This window comes from Podarcis muralis, chromosome 16 (assembly GCF_964188315.1).
Source record: "Podarcis muralis chromosome 16, rPodMur119.hap1.1, whole genome shotgun sequence".
In the NCBI taxonomy this organism is placed as follows: Eukaryota; Metazoa; Chordata; class Lepidosauria; order Squamata; family Lacertidae; genus Podarcis; species Podarcis muralis.
The window spans coordinates 38,884,169-38,897,837 of NC_135670.1; the positions used below are offsets into that span (position 1 = coordinate 38,884,169).

General features: G+C 39.3%; 1 protein-coding gene across 3 annotated transcripts in view; it reads right to left on the minus strand.

Annotated features, from left to right (window-relative positions):
- Nucleotides 1–13,669, minus strand: part of ATP2A2 (ATPase sarcoplasmic/endoplasmic reticulum Ca2+ transporting 2) — a 54,152-nt gene that overhangs the window by 22,180 nt on the left and 18,303 nt on the right. For all 3 annotated transcript variants that reach the window (XR_013390978.1, XM_028710229.2, XM_028710228.2), the window contains exons 5-6: nucleotides 11,960–12,098; nucleotides 2,729–2,809 (exon numbers count right to left, since the gene is read on the minus strand). Coding sequence is in view for 2 of the 3 variants with exons in the window: in XM_028710229.2 (XP_028566062.2) it covers nucleotides 2,729–2,809; nucleotides 11,960–12,098 (220 nt within the window). In the remaining variant the exon portion in view is untranslated. The remainder of the gene's footprint in view (nucleotides 1–2,728; nucleotides 2,810–11,959; nucleotides 12,099–13,669) is intronic.

Here is a 13,669-nt window from a genome sequence, read left to right on the forward strand (position 1 = left end):
TGTAAATACAGAAATATTTACAAAGCCTGGGCATGTAAGAAGCTTCCATATATACCAAAAAAAGGCAAGCCAGATGATCAGAAACCAGTTTCTAATTTAGATTTTGTGTCTGATTTTGACCTAAAGATAATTTCTTCCTATACCATGTGCCTCTGAATCAAATTAGAGGAGGAAAAATGCAGAATTTGCAATGGAGGCTTTCTCCCAGTGCCCATTCACACTTTCTAAGAACATGAGGGGAACAGACAGATGGCCAACAGACTTCGAATGCCTCCAGGGATCTGCATATAAACGAGGGGGCCATAATCAATCCACAGGCCATATGATCTGTGGGCCCAATAATTAAGTGAGTATGTATTTACTGTAGGATAGCCAGCCTCATATAACCAACACTAATAATAATAATAATAATAATAATAATAATAATACCCCACCAATCTGGTCTAATTAATGCATGAAACATTTAAGACCCTAGAGTAAACCATCATGCCAGGCTTAGCACGCCTTGTGAAGAACTAGATAATAAGCCTCTGTTCCCCTCCAGTCTACCAGAGAAGCTCAACGTGTGAGAAGGTTTGTACTGGTTGGTGCAAACCAAACCGCATGGCTCTTACAAGCCACTCTAGAGTTCCTATACCAATAATTTAGGAGCCTTCTCCACTTTAACTAAAGCCAAGTTTTACTGCCTGTGCAACCTTTTCTGAATGCTGTATGGAAAAGCACATGAATCTGGAGAGTTTGTAAGTACAGGCAATGACTAATTTACACACATCCAGTTGATGCACAACTGTGTACACACACACACACACACACCACAGTGACCTGGAGATAGCTGGAAAAGAGGGCAGGAGCTGTAAAAGGGCAGAGTAGGCCGACTTGCACTGGGATCAGAAATGTAGCCCTTGTGCAAAACGGTTGTTGTCTGAAAAGCATTTTTAACTTACCAAACCCATTGTCTTTTTCTATGCTAGAGGAAGAGGTGAACTTTGGAACTTACTTTAAAGGGCACATATTTTTTAAAGGCCTAACAGCTTAGATTTCCATGCTATACTTTGCTGCATATTTTATTATTTTAAATCTCTATGGGAGTTTTCTCACCCAAGAGTACTAGCCTAAAACTTGGAACTTGGCATCTAGGAATTTTCCTTTTATACCTATTTTTTTCATTGAACCAACATTTATTTGATCTCCAAAATAATGCTCAAAGACTGAGCATTACTGGAAAAATATTCCAATCCTGACACCCGGTTTGTTTGGTTATACTGCAAATATACAACCAAATACATTATGATACCCTTCAAGCTTGTGAGACCTATTGACCAGGAGAAAGAAGCAACAGGTAGACATCTCTCTTGGCCTTTTGTTCATGTACCTTTTGTGATCTGGACAAGAACCGTTGGGAATCTAATCTAACCTAGATTCTACAAAGCAAGCACATTACTCTAGCCTTTAAAATGGCAAATAAAAATCATAACTAGGACACAGTACAGAGAGTTCCCTCTCTAACATTTCCGCTGAAATATGACTTTCTGAAGAGAGATGGATGGCTGACTTTTAACTAGGAAAAGATAAACCCAATTGAGTATGTATAATGAAACACAGGAAGCTGCTGTATACCAAGTCAAACCACTGGTCCACTGACCTCAGTTACATCTGCACTGATTACTGATTAGCAGTGCCTCTCCAGTGTTTCAAACAAGAGTTTTCCACAACCCTCCCTGGAGATGCCACAGGTTCAATTCTGATATTCTGCATTAAAAGTATGTATTCCATTTGGATTTTGGAAACATTCACAAGTAACACTAATCCATTATTAACTTTAGCACATTGTGCATGATCTGGAACAAATGTAAGAGGAGCCTTAGGCTTGTACACTCTCCCTCCCCACCAGCAAAGGAAGAAGGAATTAGCTGAAATTTAGTTTTCATTTTCCTCCAGGATATAGCTTGCTATCTGGACCAAGGACTGTGGTTTAAAACAAGCTCTGGCTAGTTTAACAAGTCAACTTCAAAACCAATTGGGTAGTACAACATTAAATCTTTATTTCCATTGTTCCTTCCCCTCCAATGCAGTCACTGAATGGTATGTTCCATGTCTTACATATGAAACAATATACAGCTCTCATGTATACATATACTGATTTGGCTATTCAAGCAAGTTACTAATAAAAAATTATGAAGGAAAGAAAAAAGAAAACAAAAAAGTATTGGTGGTTCAGAGGGGAGAGCAGTGCAAGACGAGAATTCTATCTTCTACTCAGTCTGTCCAGGATTCTAAGGAAGTTGGGTTATAAATCACAATCCCTGGTCCAGACAAGATAGAATTGAAGGAACCTGAAACACGAGTGAAGTTCTTCACTCAACCACGCAGCAGAAATATACCTTTCTAAAATATAAATAGATCATGCTAAGATTATTGAAGCAGATAAGATTGTGTTCACTCCAGCTTCTAAGCAAACCTCCTATTTTGGGTACTTTATTTTAGTTTAAAGAAAGAATAACAGAATCATAGAATTGCAGAGTTGGAAGGGAACAAATGCCAAGATATACTAATGGCTTCCACTGAGTAAGAATGGCATGTACCCAGTGTAACACTGATGGCTCTCATTCACCACAATGATGCCTAAGAGTTCTGTTAAAAACCGAGGTTGCTGCTGTAATCAGGACAGTTTCCCATTTGTTTTTAAAACAAATAGATTTTCTGATCATTACTGCCAAGAAACACTTACCTGTGAGAATTGACTGGTCTACCCTCAGAGTTGTCGATTTTATAGAAGTAATTCTTATGTCAGCAGGAACCTTGTCACCAACTGTGGATTAAGAGGAGAGTATTTGAGTTTGATTAGACGTTAAAGAATGCAAATATTTTTCAAGTAGTACCAGAACAAGCATACATCAACCATATATTTATTCAAAATATCTCACTTCACTTTTGAAATGAGGGAAGCTAACCCATTTTTCAGAGCTTCCCACAATTAGAAATTCCATAACCTATTTTGGAAGTGTATCTCATTGCCCAAGTGTTTATAGGAACATTTTGCTATGTGCAATTTCTCCTCATGTAGTTTAAACCCTGTTACTAGATCTTAAACCTTTAATGAAGTATCTATTTCGGTTAATATCATTATTGTACATTCTCAGAGAATTCTCCATCTGCCCATTAAGATGTTGACAATTGGGAGAATCCATACTATCTGACTGGTTTTGAACAGACTTGGGATTTCTCAAATATCAGTGCAAACCACTTTTGAAACTGATAATATTTTAAAGAGTGTAAACGATGACATGGGTGTCTGATGTTCCCCCTAGGACCTCAGTCTTTGAGTTTGACCAGCATAGCTCTTTAATGTTGGACAGGAAATTGCCATATCCAACATCTTTTGCACTAGCCTACATTTCATCTAAGAACCATTTCTAAAGTAGCACACACACACACGAAGGAAGAACTAATAAAACGCTATTTTGCCAACACATGACAAAAACCCTAAAACAGGGTACTGAAAATACTTGCATCATCAGCCAGTAATTACTAATCCTGCCAGAATATGTGGACTTGTTACACAATAGTCCCTCTAGTTTTACTGTAGGGATGCACAGACTAAATGCTAATTCCTACAGGAACAGCTTATGCAACTGGCAGCAATCATGCATGAGGGAAAGAATGACGCTGTGAGGAAGTTAGGTCTGCCACTTCTATGTGCTAGGTCATGGATGCACAAACACCATACCAGAGGATTAAGCACATATTATTTGTAGCTTTAGACTCTTTTAGAAAAACAATTTCTGCAACATTTCTCACAAGGTTAAAATTATAGTGTTCTCTTGGGCAGAGTCTTAGGTAGGTAAATAACACCACTCTCTATTTAGAATAAAGAGGCCAATAAGCCAACTAGACTTTTTCTTTTCTGCTCTGTCATTACAACATGAAAACCAAATTCGCTGTGCCCTTCAGCAGTGAAGAGAAAATGGTACAAAACAATGACCAAGGCCAAAAATGGGCAAACTATTTGAATGCAGTCCCCTGGTGTTGTGACGAGGTTTATATGTAGATACATGAGAGCAGCTGCTTTTTCATCTATCACAATTCCAGCAAACAGCAGGCTAAGACTCAGCACAATGCAGAAGAAAGTCCATCAATCCGTAAGGGCACATACGGTTGCTGGGCTTTCAACAGCTGAGCATCTCAAATGTACTGCCCCACTTGGCAAAGGCATATTAAAATAATGGATCTCTTTGCTGAAATGTATATAGATCAGCCTACACACAACTGCTAAAAATGGTTGTAAGGACTACTGGAAGAAAGCACTGAAATATTATTCTAACAAACTTTGCTTTCAACACAGCCAAGTGAACACCACAGCTCATTGCCTTTCAGCAGCGTATTTAGAAAAAGCACCACTATTTATTTATTTGTTCCTCAACAGCATGTTCTGAAATCTTATTAACAATTCTTCCATAAAAGTTATGACAGTCAAAAGTTGATGAGCCCAAATAAGAACAAAATTATTGTGGCTCCAGTAAATTCCCTGTACAAAATGTATACTTCTCCCCAGTAATTGCGGCCAATTGTTTTAAGCAGCAAGGATAGCAACCAAGCTGAAGTTTCATTGTTCTGAAGTTTGCTTAACTATCCAAAGTGAACAATTAAGTTCGGGTAGCACATAGAGAGACACAGTGACCGTTCTAATGCCAAAGTACAGGACAAAAGTTTGACATTCCAGTAAGGGGGGGGGGGCTATTTTGCAATCTTATTTCCCACACTTCAAAGCCTAGCACCTTCCCAGAGTTCTGGAGAATCTAAACAATTCATAAGGAAGAAAAAAAATATGGGTTAATAAATCTTTCTAAACTTTGTCTTATCCCCTAACTTAAGATTCACTACTGGCATGTGACAGCATTATATTCTCCTGATTGCATAAAGTGAAAGCAAACCTTTGAACACAGCAAAATATGAACTAAGCATCTATTTAATTTATAGATTTTTGCCTCAGCCATATATGCTAATGTAGGTTTATATTCCCATTATATGAATTACTCATCCAGTCACACACTGCCCCCCATGCAGTTTACTGGATGGAGCCTTGAGCATGTCATTCTTGCCTAACGTATATATTCGTAATAGGCATCAGTTCATTGTTACTACTGAACTTATGAAATGGGAAAGGTTCTGTTTTGGAAAACTGTCCATACCACATCACTGATTCAGAGCAAGAAAGATAATGGTACCAGTAAAAACTTGAATAAAGGGAATCCAGAGAGAGAAACTTGCTAAATACATATATTACTTTTGGACTACACACACCATAAACAGCTGAACAGTGTCTGTCCAAATAAAAAGTAACAGTGGTGATGGAAAGGGGATGATAGGAGAGACGGCACAAAACAATATCCAGTTTCTACTAGGGAAAATGGCTCTTTCATAACACAAATTGGCTTAACTTTAGTGAGAGGTTTTTCCAGAAGGAGAATTTCAGATGAACTGTTGAGTGTTCTCAAATTTGTTCTTTCAACCACTTCTGTATAGATACTGGACCTTTGCCATACAAGTGTAGACATTTATAAAGGATAGGATTCTTAAATAAACCTGGAATCAGAGTTTTCAAAGTCTGCTCTACTTTACTTTGAGGGAGCTACATACCTTATCCAGACAATATTCAGATATTGGTATTCATGAAACAGCCCTTATGAATGTTAGCTATTCTGTAATACAGTGATTAAATGTTATAAAATATTAAGCTATCCAGAAGCACACTCTTCCGCAACCTGCTAAAATTTTGTATGTTTGGGGGCGTTACAGATCTGACCTGAACCAGCAATGTGTAATGGCATCCCTAGATGAATCAGAGCTCAAAGTCCCATATCCTACAGTCCAGATTTCCAAACTTTTCATGTTGGTGACACACTTTATAGACACACATCTTTTCATGACACAGCGATTCAGTTTTAATAGCAAACCGGAGGTTAAACTAACCCCTTTCCAGCCCTGGAAGGAGCACGGTGAGCATTTGCGCAACACACCTACACACTGCAGCTGACACACTAACATGTCGCAACACACAGTTTGGAAAGCTCCACTGTAGTCTTTTTGCCATATGTTGAAGACTTCCCCTTTCAAAAAGCTTTCCAAGTAGAGACTTTTATCTCAGTCAGTATCTGCATGGGATCTGAAATTCTACATATGTTTCTACTGTATTGCAAAATCACTTTTGAGATGCTTTGCAGAAAGAAATGCATAGATTCTTATTTAATTTCCTCTGCCAACCCATAATTCCAAATTAGTAACATTCTCTTCTTCTACTTTTAATACCTAGCTTATAAATTCTACTCTTCGTTATCTAATTTGTTTCTCTTTCCAAGTCAACTAAACAAATGATTAAAAGGTTTGTGGATTCTATGGACACCCCCCCCAATCTTTTCCATGAGAACCACCACCAACAAAACTGGCTGAAAGTTAGCCCAATGAACCAACTCTGGAAAAATCAAAGAAGACAGCTTTTAATAGCCAAGCACATAGTTGTTATTTGCTCTTCAACTTCCCCATCATTTGCTTAGAGAACACACAATTAGCAATTTGACCCTGGCCAGACACCAGCAAATTCCTGCTCAGGCTTACTTAAGGACTATGACATCGGAGGTGCTCATAGACAATCTGTTGGGAAATGAATGGGTTAAAAAAAGCCAGAGGCTTCAGCAATCTAATGAAAAAATCACTCACTGATCAATTCTTGCAGTAATACTCTGAACATTAGTAAACTCCCTACCCTTCTTTATAAATGCTGCTACTCTGGATTTTTCCAATAGAGATAATTATGACTGTCTGAATATAGTGTAGTAAACTGATTAGTTGAAAATAATTAGGAGACCTTAATTATAGCAATAGCTAAATGCGTAGGCTTTAGCAAATACAAGAAAAGCAATTCACAAAACAGCAGTAGCAGTGCAGTCAACATAACTAGTGGCAGAAATGCAGCCTCTCTGCTCAAGGGTCTGGAAAGGAAGACCATCAACATTCACTTTTTGCCATGTTAGAGGATTCTAGCAAGCATGCCAAGCTAAGTAAAAGGTAAAGGTAAAGGTACCCCTGCCCATACGGGCCAGTCTTGACAGACTCTAGGGTTGTGCGCTCATCTCACTCTAGAGGCCGGGGGCCAGCGCTGTCCGGAGACACTTCCGGGTCACGTGGCCAGCGTGACAAGCTGCATCTGGCGAGCCAGCGCAGCACACGGAACGCCGTTTACCTTCCCGCCAGTAAGCGGTCCCTATTTATCTACTTGCACCCGGGGGTGCTTTCGAACTGCTAGGTTGGCAGGCGCTGGGACCGGGCAGTGGGAGCGCACCCCGCCGTGGGGATTCGAACCACCGACCATGCGATCGGCAAGTCCTAGGCGCTGAGGTTTTACCCACAGCGCCACCCGCGTCCCTGCGCCAAGCTAAGTAGGAACATTCAAACTACTGGATTATTCAGGTAATGAAAGGAGGAAATAGTGGTACTTCAGCAGTGCTCCTTAATATGCAAGGTTTCTATAGTCTGTGAGTACATACTGCCTGTACTCTTCTACCTATAAAAATTTAGAAGGCTTTATCACACAAAACTGATGTGTATTATACAGGACTTGAACACTTAATTTAAAACAGTTACAGTATGTGAACTGTGTGCTTGAACTATACACAAGTTTCTATGTTATCCAACACTGATACCACTTCCTTTTCAGAAACACACATACTATGGAACTATAGAGCATGAGGTATAGAGCATGACCAAAGTGTAAGGAATATGGGAATACTAATAATTGAAAACTGCATGAACGTGCCTCTCCCCCACCCGCAAAAAGCAGGCATCAGTTCTGTAAGCACGCAGTACTTTCAGAAGAAGCAGTAAGTACCTTTACTTTAGTACAATTGATTAATAAAGCTTAAAACAAACAACTGCAGATTAATAAAAAAAAAATCCTAGAAGTTGATTCTCCCCAGTAAAAATCTGAATCAGATGAGTAAGATACAAAGTCATTTGAGGAAAAACTGGGTATTCTTTGGTTGTCATATGTAGGTTACCAAACTACATTGTGATTGTTTAACAACACCTAGAACCCTGTGGAGGTTAATGAAAGTTCCTAAAGGTTTATACTGCGAGAACATTATTTTCTACTTTTCAAAATAAGCTTCTTAATGATAGCTGATCTTCATACACTGTGATAAAGCAGTATTACAGTAAAGTCTCCCATCTGAACAGAATCTTTTCTTAGAAAAAGGAGATTATCACAAGTTCTAATGAGATATGTCCTCAACAGTCACTCCCCCAGCAAAATATCACTTGTAAAAGATGCTGAGAAGTTTCAAAATATGTGTCTATTGTTTGATTGCAATGTCTGTTGTATTTTGGTTCCTATGCTGGTTCCTCTACTACCCTCTCTTTCTTCAGTAGTCTTGATCCATTAAGAGCATCTTTGCTCAAATCTTCATCAGCAACTTACAACTGCAAAAACTACCCACAAATGGCAGGTATAGTTATTTTACCAGTAAGCAATAGCATCAACTTGCTACAACCAGGTAGTTTCAGGTAATGCACGGTGGCACTGTATATAAAATCCCCTCAAAAGGCAGCAGCATTTATCCCTGTGAAGTGACCAGCCTCCTAGTGAAGGCAACCTTATTAATCCCACATTTACAAGTGGCAGCAAAAGCACGAAGGTGGCTAATTGGCACATTCTACCTGTTCTGTTTGTGGTTGTTATTATGATGCATATTCCATTGTTAAGCTGTAAGCAATATCCTTTGAAGGGAAACAACCTATATTTAATAATTACAAGCTCCAGTGTAACCACAACTTCCTACAACATTGTACTTATTAATTCATCATCTAACAAGTACTTTACATACTTTGAAAGCTCAGTGTTTGCTTGATGTTTTTCCAGGCAAGATATGGCTGTTGGAAAAGCAACTCGCCTCCCAAAACAAGTTGTTTGTGTTGACAAAAACGACACTTATTTAAGGGCCAGTGACTGTGCCCCAATGCATTCTTTGCTTAAAAAAACCCCCACCTATCCTAAAACATCCATGAACATTAGACAGCACTGATATCTGAGAGGTAACTGCCACCTGGTTATTCATGACAGTCACTGGTGCCTGCAATGCAATGTCACTGGCACACTGCCTAAAATTCCATACCCAGATATGCATCCCCGCATCAAGTGCTTTGTCGCTTCCCTACATGGTCCTATTTCTGCAGGCACCATGTCAAAGGCCATCCAATATGCTTACACTTATGACAGAGGCATGCACACAGTTTCTCTCACCTCCAGGTTTTGACACTAGTTATGGAACATAGTGTATGTACTCTTGCCACCCACCCTGAAATTTTAGCTTGGCTATAGTCACTTACAGTGACTGGATTACATTTCACAGCACAGTCTATTCAAGTTAATTGAAAAGTCATTCCAAAAATTAAGTATAGTCTTTCCAAGGGTAAGAATGGCATTATTGCAAATCTGAGAATTATTAGTTATCTGCACATCAGCTTGACCATGAAAGAATTCAATCCACATAGTATTAATATTTTTTATTAAGACAGTAATTTGAATTAGAAAGATCAAGTACACCTATTATATAACTTTTGTCATCTATCACTGCAATATCAGTATGATATGTAGTACAAGTTATATGCTAGATACACATATTCAATGCCCTTCAGTACACACACAAATGGACCTCAAGAGTGAAATGTTAGCAGGAAGGTATTTATACCCAATGTAGAAGCCAGGAGGGAAGCACAGAAATAAATTTATTCTCAAAAGTGCCAACTATGAAGATTCAGCACAGTTCAATGAATTTTGGAACTCAGGTTTCTACTTCAGGAGCAAACCCAACACAATGATCTACCACAAAATAAATCAGGAGACCATGGGTCACTGGGTGGTCACACCCCATGCTTCCCAAGAAGAACATCACAATAAGGGGGAAACCAAGCTGGCAACATCCATCAGTCCGTGAAGTAACAGTCTTTCCTCCTCTCTGCCAGAAAGATTACTCTACTCCAATTGCCAGTTACTCTGGGACTGCAAGGGCTAAAGGGACACACAGCCTGGCCCAATCCATTGACCAAGGGCCACTCCAGACAGGGAGACTTGGCTTCATGTATCAGCAGTGAAAGAGCAGCTGCTCCAGTGTTGCTTACACCAGTGTGGTGTAGTGGTTAGCACTGGACCAGGGAGACCTGGGTTCAAATTCCCACTCAGTCAAGAAGCTCACTAGGTGACCCTGGGACAGTTACTTTTTCTCATACCACACAGAGTCAATGTGAGAATAAAATCAAGAAGGGGATGAACCATGCATGCCACCTTGAGCTCCTTACAGAAAAGGTGGTATATAAACCCAAGACATACATGAAAATATTAGATTTTAAACCTGAGGGCATAAATATTAGTACAACTCATTATGTATGCTGAAAAAAATTGCCATGGATCATTTAGATGAACTTGTATACAGTATAACCAAACTGAACTAGTTCCTTTTGTAAAGGGAGAAATGTGAACTATAACTAGTTTGTTTTTGGACATGTTAAACTTGAACTTGTGAAAAATGAACTGCCCAAGGTCTATGTATTAGATATACATACAAACAAAATTAAGCCATCCATTTCTCTTAAACTCATGTCAGAGGAATTGAAGCTGGAACTGAGTAACAAATACTTGAACTTTGTGGAGGGGAGGGAATAGGCTACCCAAAATTGGATTCAAGTCAGGAAGCTTGTACCACGTTTCTATTAAGTGCACACATTTCTACACCTAAATTGCTCATTTAACCATACGGCAAGGAGTGCTCTACCCTACAAAATGCTCATCTAGCAGGGTTCTTTGTTTTTGCCACATCAAACCAATATAGCTGCTCTCTGAATTTGACAATAAAGAAGTTAAACATCTATGCAAATCTTAACACGAACACATACCTAAACAATACACTGCAAAAGTAAGAAGTGGAGGAACACCATAGAGGGTGGAAGAAAGCCACCCCCAGTAGAGACAACACAGGGAGGGAAGCTTGATGCAGGAAGTCAAGAGGCAAGTAAACATGACTTTGGCCTGCCAGTCCTCCCCATTTGGTCCATAAGGTAGTTTCAGACAAGTCATGCCCATCTGCCATCATATATGAAACCAGGTGTGGGGTATGGAATGGTGGCTTAGAAAAAGGGGCTTTGAAGGCACTGCCAATTGGCAAAGCCTGCAAAGGCACTTGCGCACCACTTCCCAAATACTGTCTCTGTCAGGCATCTGGGAAGTGCTGCACAACTTTCCCCCATACCCCAGGTCAACTTTGACAGATGTCTTAATTATGTCAGGTGATTGACATCAGATGACTGACAGGCAGGTGACTGGTTACACAAGACATTATTCTGTTGTAGGTCACTTCATGTCAGTTCAGCTGTTGTAACAGCTAATTTGTGCCTCCAGAAGTAAGCAGTTTTTCTCCCCTCACAGTAAAGAGGTTGATGAGGAGAGGCAGTAAGCCCACAACTTACACAAATTTAACTTGTGTGCATTCAGCTTTATGCACACGAAATTTTTTTAAAAGGTGGGCAGAAATGAAAAGGGGTCCCAGAAAATGACCTTGGCAATCCCACCCAACACTGAACCCAATGTGCTATGATTATACATGATTTTTGGCTTTAGACGCAATCCCTGGAATATAACCCCTACATAAGTTGCAGACATTCCCTAGTGAGGTGCATCTGTCTCCCTCCTTACTGACTATCAGGAGATATTTTTAAATGTTCCTGTTTACCCTAGCATTTGATGGCTGAAAGATGCTGTTCCTGGCAACCCTGAGTTCACAGCTTTTTACAATGTTTAAAACTGTTTTTGAGTATATTTATATTTATTTATTTTTTATCACTCTTTGTCTTAACAGCAATTCAATTCGTAATAACTAAAAAGACCCATAATGTTGTAGCATATAAATCATCTTACCAGCTACTTCCACGATATCACCTGGAACCAAGTCTCTTGCTTTTATCCTTTGTACACTTTTTCTGTCTTGTCTATACACTTTACCCATTTCAGGTTCATATTCTTTAAGAGCTTCAATGGCATTTTCAGCATTTCTTTCCTGCAATAAATAAACACTGAGATTAGAGGGCACACAAGCTGTTGCTTTTACTATTGTGGTTGGCCAAATTGCCACCCTCCAATTTTCTCGTTTATACTGTTAGGCAAACAATCTTCGTTCATTTACTGACATTACCAGATGCTGTTGCAGCAAGGGGAGCAGCCTGGAAAACATCACTTTCAAATGCAATCTGCAAACCAATGCCCTCTACTTCATTTCATTTCATGTTCTTGCAAATGTGTTTTCTTACAATTTGGGAAAGACAAGGGTAGTTTTCACTTGGGGATAGTTCAATAAGAACCTCTTTTCATAATCATAGAGAGATCCTTTTCTCATATAAAAAACAGGCAGGCTGCATCCTGTGTCATTTTAGAGCAAGCAGCCTAAAACCCAAAAGCGCAATTCTTATAGTTAGTGATTAAGCAGTAAGACAAGACAGATCAGAATCACTTCTTTGGAAATAAGCTTCTATCCCTCCCACAACAATTAGCCACTGTTTGGCTAGATGCGTTCATAACTACAAATGGATATATCCATAGTTACTACAACAACTCTGGCATCCAAGTTTGACGAAAACAATTGTCCTCAAAGCCTCCTATTTGTACTTATAACAGAAAAATGTAGTGCATGACTTGCTAACAAAGTAACTGCTATTAGCTGAACATAGTGACATTTTTGGCATTTAAAAAGAACATATTAACACCTCATAACCAGTGTTAGAAACTGGGATAGAAAAGCTATTTGCCACATGGAACCTCTGTTGTGGGTGCAAAAACAGAATGGCTAGCCACCCCCCCCCCAAACGTAGCAGCACTTTTTATTAATTTGTTTGAAATGCATGAACTAATGCACAATTCACACCAGTGACACATTGTTAGTATCACATTTTTAATGGCAATTCTTAATTGAACACCACAAACATGAATGGGGCTCAACCCCTGTAATTGTGGCCAAAACCATAAGCCAGTTGAATAATTAATATTTACAAATACCAGCATTATTATTATTATTATCATTATGTAAAGGGGGAAGCGAAGAGGCATGTGGAAGGCAGCAGCCAGTGATCTAGCAGAGATCTCATTTTGGGGTGGGGAGGCGAGGCGAGGCAAAGCAGCATGGAAGGCAGCAGCCAGCGATCTTACTTTGAAGTCAGGCAGGAAGGTATTTCTAGCAGCGGCAATTTTAACCTTGAATCTCAGTCACCATACGCAGCACCAAGACTTCTCAAATTGCTTGCAATCAGACCATTCCCAGTCACAAAATGCACCTGGTTCCCGGCTAATTTTGAATGCTGCTCATAAATATTTCAGATGGACTCTGCTTTTGTCCACAAAAACTGAATCTGATTATGTTAACAGTGGTTTATGCCTGTAGTTATTTAATAAGGACTTTGCAGTCAATAATATTGTCTATTTCCAGACAGTTTAATGTTAAAATCTTGCCAAGTTATTATAGGTCACCAACAGAAAAAAAAAGTTCAAGTAGCCAACAGTTCCAGCTCTAATATCTACACTGAAAGTCAAATGAGAAGTACCTATCCATGACTCATATTGCCAGTATATTCAGATACA